The sequence below is a fragment of the Mobula hypostoma genome, chromosome X1 (assembly GCF_963921235.1).
Source record: "Mobula hypostoma chromosome X1, sMobHyp1.1, whole genome shotgun sequence".
NCBI classification, from domain to species: domain Eukaryota; kingdom Metazoa; phylum Chordata; class Chondrichthyes; order Myliobatiformes; family Myliobatidae; genus Mobula; species Mobula hypostoma.
Window position 1 is genome coordinate 17,458,930 of NC_086128.1, and position 14,513 is coordinate 17,473,442.

At 44.1% G+C, this 14,513-nt stretch overlaps 1 protein-coding gene across 10 annotated transcripts in view; it reads right to left on the bottom strand.

Moving 5' to 3' along the window:
* The window catches only part of LOC134340291 (RNA-binding motif, single-stranded-interacting protein 2-like), a 260,578-nt gene that overhangs the window by 88,342 nt on the left and 157,723 nt on the right, over positions 1–14,513 (bottom strand). For all 10 annotated transcript variants that reach the window (XM_063037346.1, XM_063037347.1, XM_063037345.1 and 7 more), the window contains exon 3: positions 8,432–8,490. In XM_063037346.1, coding sequence (XP_062893416.1) covers positions 8,432–8,490 — 59 coding nt within the window. The remainder of the gene's footprint in view (positions 1–8,431; positions 8,491–14,513) is intronic.

Here is a 14,513-nt window from a genome sequence, read left to right on the forward strand (position 1 = left end):
TCCAGAGGTGAGAGGGACCATCCAATGAACAGTCTTCAGATTTGAAACATACCATTGGGACACAGCTCTCACCTCTCACCTCTCTGATCAACTGGGTTCTGACTCTTCTCGGTGCTGTGGGTTTCCAGGGGAATGATGATGTCAGCACGGCGCTGTTAACTTGATGCCCCTGCTGAATTAGCAAGTTGTCCAAAAAAAACTCCAGAGATCCTTGTCCATCACACCGTCCAATCCCCAAATACCTTCTTCCTTCTCACTAGGGACCTAAGGTAAGGCCAAAGTTGAGGCAACCTCCAGTGGTGCTGTGTTTCTCTGTCCGACAATTTAAAATGGATGCCATATCAGGACCAGGAGTCCCACGATTAGGACCATGCCATTCATGCCCCATGATCAATTAAGAAATCTACTATTAAAGGTCTAATTTTGGAGAAGGAGTCTGGTTCCTCCCTTCATACACAGTGCACACATATTTGTTTTGCAAGCGGTTTCAGCAGCAGCCAAGACATAAAGGGGTTGCTGAGCCCCAAGGTCCAAACCCAATTTGAGATAAAGAGAGAGGAAGGCAAAAAGAAACACCTGCATTTCTGTAGCACTACACTCAACCACAGAACAACAGAAAATTTTCAAGCTCCTGAGGTATTTTGGGAGTGCGGGAACGAGGAAATGCCACAGATAACATCACGACCTGGTAACTGGATTCAGTGATTATACAAGAAAACAGGAGCAGCTGACCACTCGCCTCCTTGAGTATATTCTTCCATCCAATGGTTGCTTTGTGCCAGGTCTTAACTCCTCGTCTTTCTGTAATCCTTAACATTTTATCTAAGTCCCCTTTAAATACCCTCAATGATCCATCCTCCAATACCCTCTGAGAATTCCAAAGATTTGCTGCCCTCTGTGAGAAGGGATGTTGACATAGCTGGGTTTAAACGATTTGCCCCTATATCAGTTTCTCTTTATTTAAGATTCCCTGGATCGAGGAACTATTCTGTCAAGCCCTCTTCAATAAGTTCATTCACTCATTCTTTTAAACTTCAAAGAATATATTCTGCCTTGCCTCTCTTGATAAGTCATCCCTCTCATTAGACCAGAAAACCCCTTTTGGACTGCCTCCAATATTCTTTTGTTGGTGAGGAAGAAGGGAGAATACAGCACAGGAGCAGGCCATTTAGCTCATCAGGGGAGGATTGGTTGCCAAGGACACCAGAGCAGCCCCTAAGTTTTACAAACTGCACTGTGGGATCATGACTGGCCATGCCTTAGCATCTGAAAGCCAGTGCCATATTAAGAGCCTCAACATGGAATTTTGTGCTTTTACAGCTAGACTGGGAATTGAACCTACAACCTTCTGATTCAAAGGCAAGAGTGCTACCACATGACCATACCTTTGCTTAATGACCTTCTAAGAACAAACCTGCTTGCCTTCTCCACATAGTCTTACACCTCAGTGTTTGTTAGCACATCTGTTTGAGTCTGCTTCACTGAGCCATTTCAGAGGTCAGAGGTCACCTAGCTGGCAACCGTGCCCATAAGATGCCATGTTAGAAAGGAGCATTCAATTTGGGCAAAACAAGGGTGGAATTTTGAAATATTAAACAGACACAAAAAGAGGCTTTTGTTTTGCTTAGGAGACAGCATCCTCCAGAAAGCTTTGTCCAAACCAGTAGATGGGGGCAAGGACGTCGCCCTTCCTGAGTGTATCGCTTCAGATTTAAGCTCAGGGCATTGTTCCGAAGTGCAGCATTTTCACGGGAATCTCCTGCTGTGACAGAATTTACTATTTTCTTTAAAAGTTCATCCCAAGAGGCAAGTTACTAATTCCAAGCCTCCAGCTATCTAGCTTCACCAGGTGACAAAAAGTAGAACATTTGAGGAATCAGTTTAAGTCATTTTTAATATTTACTACAAAAAAAAGTTGCAGTGTACCTAGTGGAATAATTCTGTGACATAAATAGTGGGACTATCCCAAGTTCCATTGCAATGGACTGTGTCCTGTTGGTCAGATCAGGAAATGCAGGGCAATATTGTTTAGCAAAGCGCAGCAGGGCAAGTGAAGCGCTTGTGAGAATAATTGCTGGAGACTGCCTCCCCCCCAATCTTTATTATTAGGTGCATGTTTGTCCACCCTACTCTGCATGCATGAATTGCTGCGGGATGAGGTGATGGCTATGCTCCATGCATTGGCTAAGCTCATACTTCGCCCTAAAGCTCTGCCCTGGCTTAAGGAACTGCCGAGGCTGCGCCAGACACAAGAGTCTCAGAAGTGAGAGGGCAAGCACAGTAGCGCCAGAGGTTAGCGCAGCGCTTTGCAGTGCCAGCTGAAGGATGGTGGTTCGATACCTGCCATTGTAAGGAGTTTGTACCTTCTCCCTGTGAACGTGTTGGTTCCCACATCGCAAAGACATACGGTTACGGCTAGTGAGTTTTGGGCATGTTATGTTGGCATTGGAAACGTAGCGACACCTACGGACTGCTCCCAAGCACAACACTCGCTGATCTGATGTGATGCAAACGATGCATTTCACTGTATGTTTTCATGTATATGTGTGAAGTAAAACTAATCTTTGATCTTTAATCTTTTCTGCTGGACTGTGACATTAAGGCTCTTGGCACCAAAATGCTCACCCAGTGCTATCTCAGTGAATGGCAGAAGAGGTTCTGTAGACTGTGGCCTCTTTCTGTACACACATGACGACAGGCAGACATGTTTGATGATATCCACTCATGCAAATGTATAACATATGTGCACAGATGCAGCTGGACCCACAAACACATCTATATCAACAAGCACGCACACGTGCACCCATACTTGCACCACAGTTAAGCGTGCATGTACGTGGAGAGGGTATATTTACACGTGCAAACACACATCTGCAGGCTTATTGGCATGTAGATGGTTAGAGAGGAACTGCCATGTTCCCCGTATGAATGGCAGGTTGAATGAAAGAGACCACAAGAGACTGCAGATGCTGGAATCTGGAGCAACAAATCATCTGCTGGAGGACTGATACAGAGTTTTGACCTGAAACGTCGGCATTTCCTTTCCCACCCACAGATGCTGCAGATTGTTTGAAAGGTCTCCATAGTCCAGGAGAGGAGAGGGACAGACTGCTGGGGTGGAGTCTTGCTCGCATGGACTGCTGATCAAAGAAGCCTCTGGCTGCCACGTGGCTGCCTGAAAAATTGCTTCCTTCCTTTCAGAATCCAGTGCCGAGAGAAACAACAACAAGGCAAGTCCTCCAGAGGCCAAGATTAATGTTCCACATCCCACCAATGGGTTGGTGTTCATGGGGTGGAGCCAGCCAGGCCGAGCCAATTCCAGTTTAGGTCTTTTGATCCCTAAGCGGGACAACCGGTCTTGGTGCTCGGTGCTCCTGGGCAGGACAGGAGGAGATGAATATGGTAGTAGAGGGGTTCATACAGTAATGTGTCTCTCTGTGAGATCACGTGATTATGTTTGACTGCATGGTCTCTGCCTGCATATATTCAGTGTTTGGGTCTACGTGCATGTCAATGAGCATATACCTGTACAATTGCACACCTGCTTCTCTGTCTGCATGCTTATGTGCTTGTGCATGTATGTATGTGCATGTCTAAATGTCTGAGTCTGTGTTTGCTATTGTGCATGTCTATGAGTGGAAGTAAGTTTGTTTGCATTTGTTATAAACTTGCCTGGATGAATGACATCAATCACATGTGGCTATGTACATGCATATTCATATGTGACAACATGCAAGCTATCCAGACCGAGTGCCTCCAAGCTCAAGAATCAATTGTGTACCTGACCGTATGCCATTATGTATATTGACACCTGTCTTGCATTCCAACATTATAATGTAGTATGTGCATACATTAACTGCAATTGGCATGCATATTTCTGTGATTGTTAACATTTACATGTCTCCACATGACATCGAGTATACATTGCTGTGTACGTGCATGCATGTATGTCTGCAAGTATGTGCACAAGATTTTATGTTTGCATGCTCATGTATATGTAAAGTTACACAGATCAACATAGGTGCATGAATATGTGTACCTACAGTGGAAAATTAATGCATGTTTAAAAAGATGCGCATTGATATACGTGGTCCTTTATGTATCATTTGTGTGTCTGTTAATATGGGATATGCCTCTATGCGCATCAATATGTGAATCAATTATTGTATATGACTGTATGCACTCAGTGGCCACTTTCTTATGTACACTTGTACACCTGCGCATTAATATAAATATCTAATCAGCCAATCATGAGGCAGCAACACAATGCATAAAAACATGCAGATATAGTCAAGAGATTCATTTGTTGTTCAGACCAAACATCAGAATGGGGAAGAAATGTGATTTGAGTGACTTTGGCCATGGAATGACTGCTGGTACCAGATGATGTGCATTGAGTACCTCAGAAACTGCTGATCTCCTGGGATATTTATGAACAATGGTCTCTAGAATTTACAGAGAATGGTGCGAAAAGCAAAAAAAAATCCGGTGAGCGGCAGTTCTGTGGGTGAAAATGCTTTGTTAATGAGAGAGGCCAGAGGATAATGGCCAGACTGGTTCAAGCTGACAGGAAGGCAACAGTAACCCAAATGACCAGGTATTACAAGAGTGATTTGTAGAAGAGCATCTCTGAACGCACAACATGTGGATGGGCTACGGCAGTAGAAGCCTATGAATATACACTCAGTGGCCACTTTATTAGGTACAGGGGGTTCCTGATAAAGTGGCCACTGAGTGTATGAGTGTACATATCCCTGCATGTATATCCATGGTTATGCCTGTGTGTGTGTGTGTGTGTGTGTGTGTGTGCGCGCGCGCGCGCGCATGCGCGAGTGCCAATTACCTCGGACTGTGCCCGTACCAGTACTTGAAGAATAGCCGATCAGGTGAGGTGACTGTGATGAGCTCCCCTTCCCACTGAAGCAAAGCAGCAAGACAGCACAGTCAGAACAGGGATCAGTGAGGTCCGGTCCGGAGAGAGAGGGGGAAGAAAAGCCGCTGAGGAAAATGAAAGATGGAAATCAAACAAGATCAGCAGTGTGTACAGCTGGAGAGAAATCCACCTCCATTACCGAGGCGACGAAAAGCGGAAACTGACGGCTGTGAAATTAATGACAGCGAGCTGGGGCTTCATTTCCTGGTCAGGACACTGTTCCACTTTTCCTCAAGTTATGTTACAAAATGGCTCTTAGCAAACCAAAACCCCACTGAACAAGGCAGTGGCTGATAAAATACGATAGCATTTACAATTAATATTAAAACATGCTAGTCTGTGGTCCTTGAAATGGCTAGGGGAAGGAACGTAAACTCTATACGTGAAAGGCAAAAGCAGCAGTTGTAAAATAAGAAGTCCATCTTCTCAAAAAATACTTTATTAAAATCTGTCAGAGAGGAGATTTAAAAAAAAACTAGTGTTGTTTTTGCAAGGAAGAGGCAACAGAACAAAATGACAATGGTCAGGGGGCATTCAGTCCACTTTGTCCATGTCAGCTCTTTGTTAGAGAGTCACCCTTCATCTGCACAGTCTCTCAAGTTTTAAGTTCAGAGAGAGGAGGAAGAGGATAATCAGATTTTTCCTGCATGCTGGTTTACAAGAAGGGTCAAGGGTGAAGCCTACTGTAATTGGGTAGATGGGACACAAAACTGCCATGGCGCAAAAAAGACTGAGCTTCAAAAATGCTGGCAACTTTGAAACAGATGTAAATGGCCAGTGCTGCGCAGTCTGTTGTCACTGGAAGTGACTGCCCATTTCAGCATGGATGTTGTGAGTAGCTGAGTTTTCATCAGCATATTTTAGCTCAGCAATAAATTTAACGTCTTGATCAGCTAAGAGCCAAGACAGAACGCAGGCCCAGTGTCCAAGTTACACACAGGAGAAAGTCAAAGAATGCCAAAGTACATATGAATCATCCACACTGGCATTTAGATTTTTGAGTACATTGACGATTGACCATATTCTTATGTTGTATTCTGTCTTCCAAAGTACAGGCAGGCAAGTCAACTGTGGGGGCATTGTGATTGGCCTCTCCCTCAACGTCTACTCCTGGCGTCGGTGAAAAGGATCTCAGGGTGGTGGTGGTGTTAGTGGGGGGGGGGAATGGTGGGAACGTGGTGGGATAAATCTGAGCCAAGCAGGCTCAGATTTCACATTCTGATTTTACTTTAGTTAGTTTGGGAAGCAATAAGTCAAGGCCTTTGCTTCTGATGAGACAGCCTAGTTGGGGAAGTCTGATGCAAGCCCTGGACAGGATTCTGCATGACTGCCATGCCAAATAACGACATACCTCTCACTTTGGTAGGGTGACACATTAAAGGATGGGAAAACTGAGTCATGGTCTTTAAAAGCAAAAGCTGGTTGCTCAGTTCTGAAAATATGCACAGCTGCCAATATTTAACATTCAATCATAAGATGTACTTCTTGTTTAACAAAAAAATACGATGAACATGGTCATGTCAGAATAAGTGTCCTCACTTTGGGAATTTGAAAAGGAAACCGAGAGGTCATTTGCCCTGCCCAACCATTTCAAGCTGACATCAGAGCACAGGCAATGACAGAACACGGGGCCAATCGATGGGGTGGAGGGTAGATCCAGTAGTTCCTCCCACAGTGATGATTTGCAGGACATTTTAGTGGGAAGGTCACTGGCTTCTAACGGTGATGAAAAACAAACCCAAGGGGCAGGTGATTCAAACAGCTACAACTTTATTTGGGTTTGTCTTTGCGCATTATAGCTTGTTAAAAAAAGGCCCCTTCCATCAGCCTTGGAGGTGGATCTAACTCTGAATTTGGCCTGCCAATCTCAACAGGAAATATTGTTGGAAGAACACCGAGTTCTAAGGGTATAAATACTCACACAGATGCTGGTACATGTTTCAGACAGCCTCATTGCACTCTCTCTCTCCCTCCCTCCCTCCTCCCCCCCCCCCGCTTTCTCTCTCTCTCTCTCACACACACTCCCTTTCTCTCTCTCTCTCCTGCTCTCTTTCTCTCTCTCTCTCTCCTCCTCCTCCTCCTCTCCTTCCACAACACAGCTGTGCAGCTGGGACCTCCCTTGTGTTCCACGGATGGCTGGAATCCCAGGAATGCGGAATGTGCTTTTGATTCAAATGATATGCCTTTGGAAGTAGGTTCGGTGAACATCTTAAACTCGCGCTCAGTTGAGGGGGAAGGGTGGAGTTGACAGGACAGCTTTCAGCAGGCAGTGGGGAGTGAGGGGAAGGGGGATGTTTTACGGTGAAAAGGGAGGCTTCCCTTTTACCTCTCAATGAAGACCCCTCCCGTGACCACAGGCTGCAATCGTGGCACTCTCTGCTCTATGGGCTGTCTGCCAGCTCCCCAGTGGAACTGGAGTCCAATCCAGCTCTCCCGGCGATCAGTACAAACTCCTGAGCAATTTTCCTTCCAACTGGTTGCAAGGGAGTAAAGGTCATGACCCCTGCCCTACTCCCACTGGCTGAAAAGTAAGCATTAACCATTTCAGGTCTGAGATATCTCAACAAACATCTCTCCTATGAAAGGGAAGGCCATAGACATACAAACCAATTGGTAAGTGTGAGACACTTCCAATCTTTGCTGCCCTGACCTCATGCCTTTCCTTTTGTTCAAATTCCCTCCATGGACTCACTCATCCTCCCTCTGAAATCCAGTTTCGGCCTCTTCCACCCCTACCCCACCTCAGCCCAATTTCAATCGTCCCACCATTAGCGGCTGTAGTCCTTTTCAACTCTCCCTCCCCAAACTTCTTCTGTGCTTTTTTGGGGGGTTTTAATCAATCACTCCTCAAAACCATTGCCTTTGGCTGAGAGTATGCTCGCCTGCCCTGATGGCTCGGTGTCAAATTTGGTTTCCGATTACATTCCTGTGAAGCACCTGTTAAAGGCACAATATAAATGCAAGTTGTTGTTGTTAACACATCCAAAAACAAAGCATTTCAAAATGAACAGTTTTACGCTGCTAGTTCATCACCAGGTAATTTCAACCAATTAGCAAATCACATACATCATTCATTAAATAGTTGTTTGAAAGGATGTTATCGAACAGTCCAGTCTTGATACAGTTGCCAGAACACGCCTGTAATGTTTGCAGCCACAGCATGGTATCTCCTTCTTATGAATCCAGACTGATTCTGTTACATGGTGAAGCGTGCCCATAAAACCAAATTACAGTGTTACTCTTGTTTTCACATCATTCCTGAACAGCACTTATTCCCACAGTCAGAAATAACAATGGGAGCACCTGACACCAAATCCCCCACTGCAATCGCATCTCCCTCCTTCCTCGCTCCTGCCTGCTACCTCTGGTCATCCGGCATTAAGATGCCGACACTGGGAATGAGAGGGGTAATCTGTTCTGGCAGGTGGGGTGGTTGGGGGGGTGAAAGTGCCTGAATCTGGCTGGATGTTCACACACTGTAGAAATGGAGTCTCCTACCTTTGCACTTGTTGGTTGTCTTGTCCAGAATGGCTTTTGTGGAAACTATTTTGCCATACCTGTTAAGAAGCAAAGTAAAAAAAATTAGAGACTGTAAAAATGTTGGTGCAGCATCTCAAGTTGGCATTAGGCCCATCCGTTTTGGAAGCTAACCCTGCAATCCAGGCATGGTCTCTCCAGTGGTGGTGTCCTCCCCAGTTGATTGCTGTGGCTCAGTGGGTAGCACCCTCATCTTTGAGACAGAAGGTTGAAGTTCAAGTCTTATTCCAGATGCTCAATTACAAGAAAAAGCCTGATTCTCCTTCACTTCACTGAGAGGAAAGTAGACTCCTTTCAGGATGAGACAGTAAACTGTGGCCCCATCTGTATGCTCCCTGTGGTCCCTCAACCAATATCATGCAAACTATTTATCTCAGTGTTACTCTTGTCAGCTTGCTGTGCACAACTTGACTACACTTCCCATTACTTAGCAGTAAGCCCGCTGTTTTACAGTACCAGTAATTGGTAGGTCGGAGTTCAATTCCTGCTGCTGTCTGCAAGGAGTTTGTACATTCTCCCTGTAACCACATGGGTTTCCTCTGGGTGCTCTGGTTTCCTCCCACATTTCAAAGTTGTACAGTTTAGGATTAGTAAGTTATGGGCATGCTATGTTGGCATCAGAAGCATGGTAACACTTGCAGTCTTCCCCGGCATGTCCTTGGACTGTGTTGGTAGTTGGCGCAAATAGCACCTTTCACTGTATTTTCCAATATTTCGATGTACATGTGATAAATAAGTTAATCTTTATCTTTCTTACATCCAATTTGACATTGCATGAAATATTGCCAACCCTCTATGTACCCATTCCCTTTCCTTGTTTCCACGGGCTGAAGAGTAACAAATAACATTCACTCTATAAGTGTCAGGCAATAACCCTCTCCGACAAGCGAGAGCATATCTTCCTACCATTAACACACTCACACTCTCTCTCTCTCTCTCTGACAGAGGGAGAGGGAGAGGGAGAGGGAGAGAGAGAGAGAGAGAGAGAGAAAATATTCTCCTAGCAATAACACCCTTATTGGAGAGAGCATATCCTCTTATCCTTGACATTCAGTGGCATGACCAACACTGAGTCCTCCATCATGTCCTGGGGGTCACCACCGACCAGAACCCCTCAAATGGACCAACCTTATGAATACCAGGGTGACCAGGTTGGGTTTCCTGTGGCAAGTTAGATTCATGCAGCACAGAAACAGGCCCTTCAGCCCAAATGGTCCACGATGAAGATGTCCATCCCAGCTAGTCCTATTTGCCCGCAACTGACTCATGTTCTTTGAAACCTTTCCTACCCATGCACCTGTTATTAAGGTACCAGCCTCGAACACTTCCTCTAACAGCTTGTTCCATAAAACCGAATGGCCAAATAGCTTAATTCTGCTCCTGTGTCTTTATGGTCTTATGGTCTAAAACCACTAACCTCTGGTTGAAAAAGTTCCACCTCAGGTACCTATTAAATCTCTCCACTTTCACCTTAAGCCGATACCCTCTAGTTCTTGATTCTCCAACCCTGGGAAAAAGACTGTGTACATTTACCCTATCTATGTCTCTCATGATTTTACACATCTCTGTAAGATCACCCCTCATTCTCCTGCCCTCCAATGAATAAAGTTCTAGTCTGGCCAAACTCAGGCTCTCAGTCCTGGCAACATCCTTGTAAATTTCATCTGCACTGTTTCCAGCTTAATGGCATCATAGCAGGGTGACCAAAACCTGATTTGCCTCTTGACACCTCAGGATTTTTCCAACAATTCAAGAGGATGATGGGACACTCTGAACTTGCTTGGATGGTGCAGCTCCAACAACACAGAAGAAGCTCAAGAGTATTCTGGACAAAGCTGCCCACTTGACTGACACCCCGTCCACCACCCTAAACGCTCTCTCTCTCCACCACTGTCGCACAGTGGCTGCAGTATTCACTGTCTACAGAATGCACTGCACTTACTCATGCAGGCTATGCCAACAGCACCTCCAATTTCTCAACTCACATGCAATCGCTGTTCCTTTCTTCATGGCTGGCTCCTGTGTGACCCATGTAACTATCAATGTCCCAAATATGTTCCACAAGCATGGTGCAACAGAGCCAAAAACAGGAGGAGCCTGTGAACTCTACGGTGAAATATCCACATTTGAAAATGTGCCCACTACAATGTACTGTATGCACATTAACCTGTGACACACTTAAAGAGAAAGATCTTTTGCTTATTCAATAGAGTGACCTCCTTCCTCGAAATTAAGATGTCTCCAGATGATTTCAGATTCAGGTTCAGGTTCGGATCACAGATTAGTCTACAGTTATATACACCAGGGTGCAATGAAATTGCTGGCTCACGTGAAGTTCACAGAGTAAACAGTGTACATGGTCATAATAAATGCAACGATGAGCACAAAAACATTGGCCTTCATAGATCAATGTATTGAGTACAGGAGATGGGATGCTATGTTGAAGTTGTATGAGACATTGGTGAGACCTAACTTGGAGCACTGTGTGCAGTTTTGATCATCTACCTACAGGAAAGATGTAATTAAGGTTGAAAGAGTACAGAGAAAATTTACAAGGATGTTGCCAGGTCTGGAGGACTTGAGTTATAAGGAAGGATTAAGTAGGTTCGGACTTTATTCTTTGGAACATAGAAGATTGAGAGATGTGATAGAAGTATACAGTATGTAATTATGAGGAGTATAGATAGGGTAAATGCAAGCAGGCTTTTTCCACTGAGATTGGGTGGGACTACAACTAGAGGTCATGGGTTAAGGGTGAAAGGTAAAAAGTTTAAGGGGAACATGAGGGGAAACATCTTTACTCAGAGGATGGTGAGAGTGTGGAATGAGCTGCCAGCGCAAGTGGTGCATGCGAGCTCGATTTCAACATTTAAGCAACGCTTGGTTAGGTACATGGATGGTAGGGGTATGGAGGGCTATAGTCCTGGTTGCAGGTTGATGGAAGTAGGCAGTTTAAATGGTTTGCCGCAGACTAGATTGGCCAAAGGGCCTGTTTTTGTGCTATACTTTTCTATGACTATATGGTGCAAAATATAGCAGTGCATGTCTGAGGTAGGGCAAATAAAACGCTGAAGTGACAATATTGGAAGAGGTAGAGCTAAGAGTCTGAGAATGTGACAGCAGCACCGGGAAAGGGATGTGAAAGAGGTGATTGGGGAAGAAGTTGTTCTTGAGTCTGATCGTCCTAGCTTTCAAAGTTCTGTATCATCTCCGAAAAGCAGAAGAGAGAAAAGAGATTCCTGACATGCCTATGTAAAAGTGATAAAACCACATCATACCTGGCAGGAGAACAAAAGACAGAGCGAGTTAAAAGGCACAGTACCAGAGGAACCCCGTTAAGTTCTTACTAAATTCTATCTTTGATGTAGGATTCCCCAAGGTATTGGAGTAAGAGACTACAGTCAGTCTTGATCCCATTCACTTTACATCTCTAGCAGTTTGCTGTAAATGATGTAAACCTATTTTCTACTTTGCTCTCCAAGTTGTGTGCTCTTTCAGAGCATTTCAAGACATTGGCTCATCGAGGACATACAAAGCAAAAAGCGATAAAAGAATGCAGTTCACAGTTACTGAGAAGGTGAAATGCAGGTAGACAAACAACATGTTTCGATGAGGTAGATTGTGGATCAAGAATTTGTCTTCATCATAGAGAAAGTTCCAGGGTTTTGATCCAGTAACGGTGAATGAACACGGATATATTTTCAAGTTAGGATGGTGGCTTAGAGAGAAATTTCCATCTGGTGGTGTTCCCTGTGTGTCTCCTTCTGACAGGTAGAGGGGGTGGGTTTGGAAGATGCTCCCTAGGGAGTCTGTGAAATTGTCCCATTTTGGCAAGAAAGACTGAACAGCATATTATCTAAATGGTGGGAGATTGCAGAGTTCAGAGTCGCAGAGGAATGGTCTGTTTGAATGAATGGTGCTCGAAAGACTGGTATGCTGGTGCAGCAAGCGATTTGGAAAGTGAACAGTCTCTTGATAAGTCGACAAATTGGTTTATAATTGTCACATATACTGAGGTACAATGAAAAACTTGCCTTTCATATCTTCCACACAGATCAGTTCATTAACAACAGTATATTGAGGTAGTACAAGGCAAAACAATAACAGAATACAGAATAGAGTATTACAGTTACAAAGAAAATGCGGTGCAAATAAACAGTATGGTGCATAGTCACAACGAGGTGGATTTTGAGGTCAAGTGTCCACATTATTGAACAAGGGGACCGTTCAATAGTCTTATGATAGTAGGGTGGAAGCTGTCCTTGAGCCTGATGTTAAGTGCTTTCGGGCTTTTATTGCATATTGTGAAGGAATGAATGTTATTGTATATTGCAAGGAAAATTCTATTCAATGTGAAAAGGTTAAACTTCAGTTATATTGGACACTGATAAGATTAGATCTGGTCTTCTGATTTATGCACTGGAAGCAATTCAGAAAAGCTTCACTAGACTAATATCTGGAACATGCTAGGTTTGTATCCAACAGAGTTTAGAAGAGAGTGGACTTAACTGAAGCATCTAAGATCCTGAGGATGGATGTGCAGAGAATGTTTCCTGTTGTGAGAGGAGTTTAGAAATAAGGAGTTACCCCTTTCAGAGATAAAGTATTTTCTCCCCCTCCCCCGATGTGTCTTTGAAACTTGCCTCCTCAAAGGGCAGTGGAAGCAAAGGTCAGTGACACTTTTTAAGGAAGAGGTGGATAGAATCTTGTGAAGCCAAGGTTTGCGAGGTTACTGAGAGAAGCGGGAATGGAGAAATGAGACTAAAGTTGGATTGACCATGACTGCACTTAGTGTCAGAGCAGGCTGAAGGCTCCTGCTCCTAATTTGGGTGCCTATTTTTGCTGGCTAAGCTATTTTAAAAGATATGGAGGCACTATAGGTGGATGGGGTTTAAATATATATATATATATATATATATCAGAATCAGAAATTTGCTCTATTGTGGCAACAGTACAGCACACACCATAAAATACTATAACTTACAATAAATAAATAAATTGTGCAAAAGAGAAATAGTTTGTGGACCATTCAGAAATGTGATGGCGGAGGGGAAAAAGCTGTTCCTAAAATGTTGCTTATAGGTCTTCATGCTCCTGTACTTCCTCACTTATGGTATGAATGAGAACAGGGTATGTCCTAGGTGGTGAGAGTCCTTAATGATGGATGCTGCCTTCCTGAGGCACTGCCTCTTGAAGATCACCTTGATGGTGGGGAGGGTTGTGCCTGTGATGGATCTGACTGAGTCTACAATCCACTGTAGCCTCTTTCAATCTTGCATATTGGAGCTTCCATACCAGGTTGTGATACAATCAGTCCGAATGCTAGAGTCTTACTAAATCTCCTCAAATTTATAGAATCTCCTCAAAATCCTAATGAAGAAAAAAACTATGACGTGTCTTCTTCATGGTTGCATCAATGTGTTGGGCCCAGGATAGATCCTCTGAGATGCTGACACCCAGATATATCAGCATCATTTGGATGTGGGCTGTGATTACATGGATTCTCTATCCAGTTCTCAACTCAGTATGGGCATTGACCTGCTCTGATGAAAAGTTGGTATCTACAAGAAAGTAATGTGCTTCAAGAAAAAAACTCCACCTCTTAACCATGCCATCTTGTTGCAGCTACCATCAGGCAGGAGGTGTAGAAGCCTGAAGTCCCACATCACCAGGTTCGGAAACACCCACTTCCCTTCAACCATTCTTGAACCCACCTGCACAACCCTAATCACTACCTCAGTAAAGCAACACTATGACCACTCTACACTACAAAAGACTGTTTATTGTTCTAATTGTTGTCTTTCTTGCAAAATTTCTGTCAGATTTATATTTATGATTTTCTTGTGAATGTGGTGCTCTCTGTCTGTAATGCTGCTGCAAGTCAGTTTTTCATTGCACCTGTGCACACCTGTACTTTGCATCTGACGATAAACTTGACTTCGACTTTGACATATCTCTCCTCCTGTCCTCAAAGAAGAACAGAAGTGAAGCTATCTGATGCTTCCTTTAAGCCAGTGGTTCCCAACCTTGTTTATGACATGGA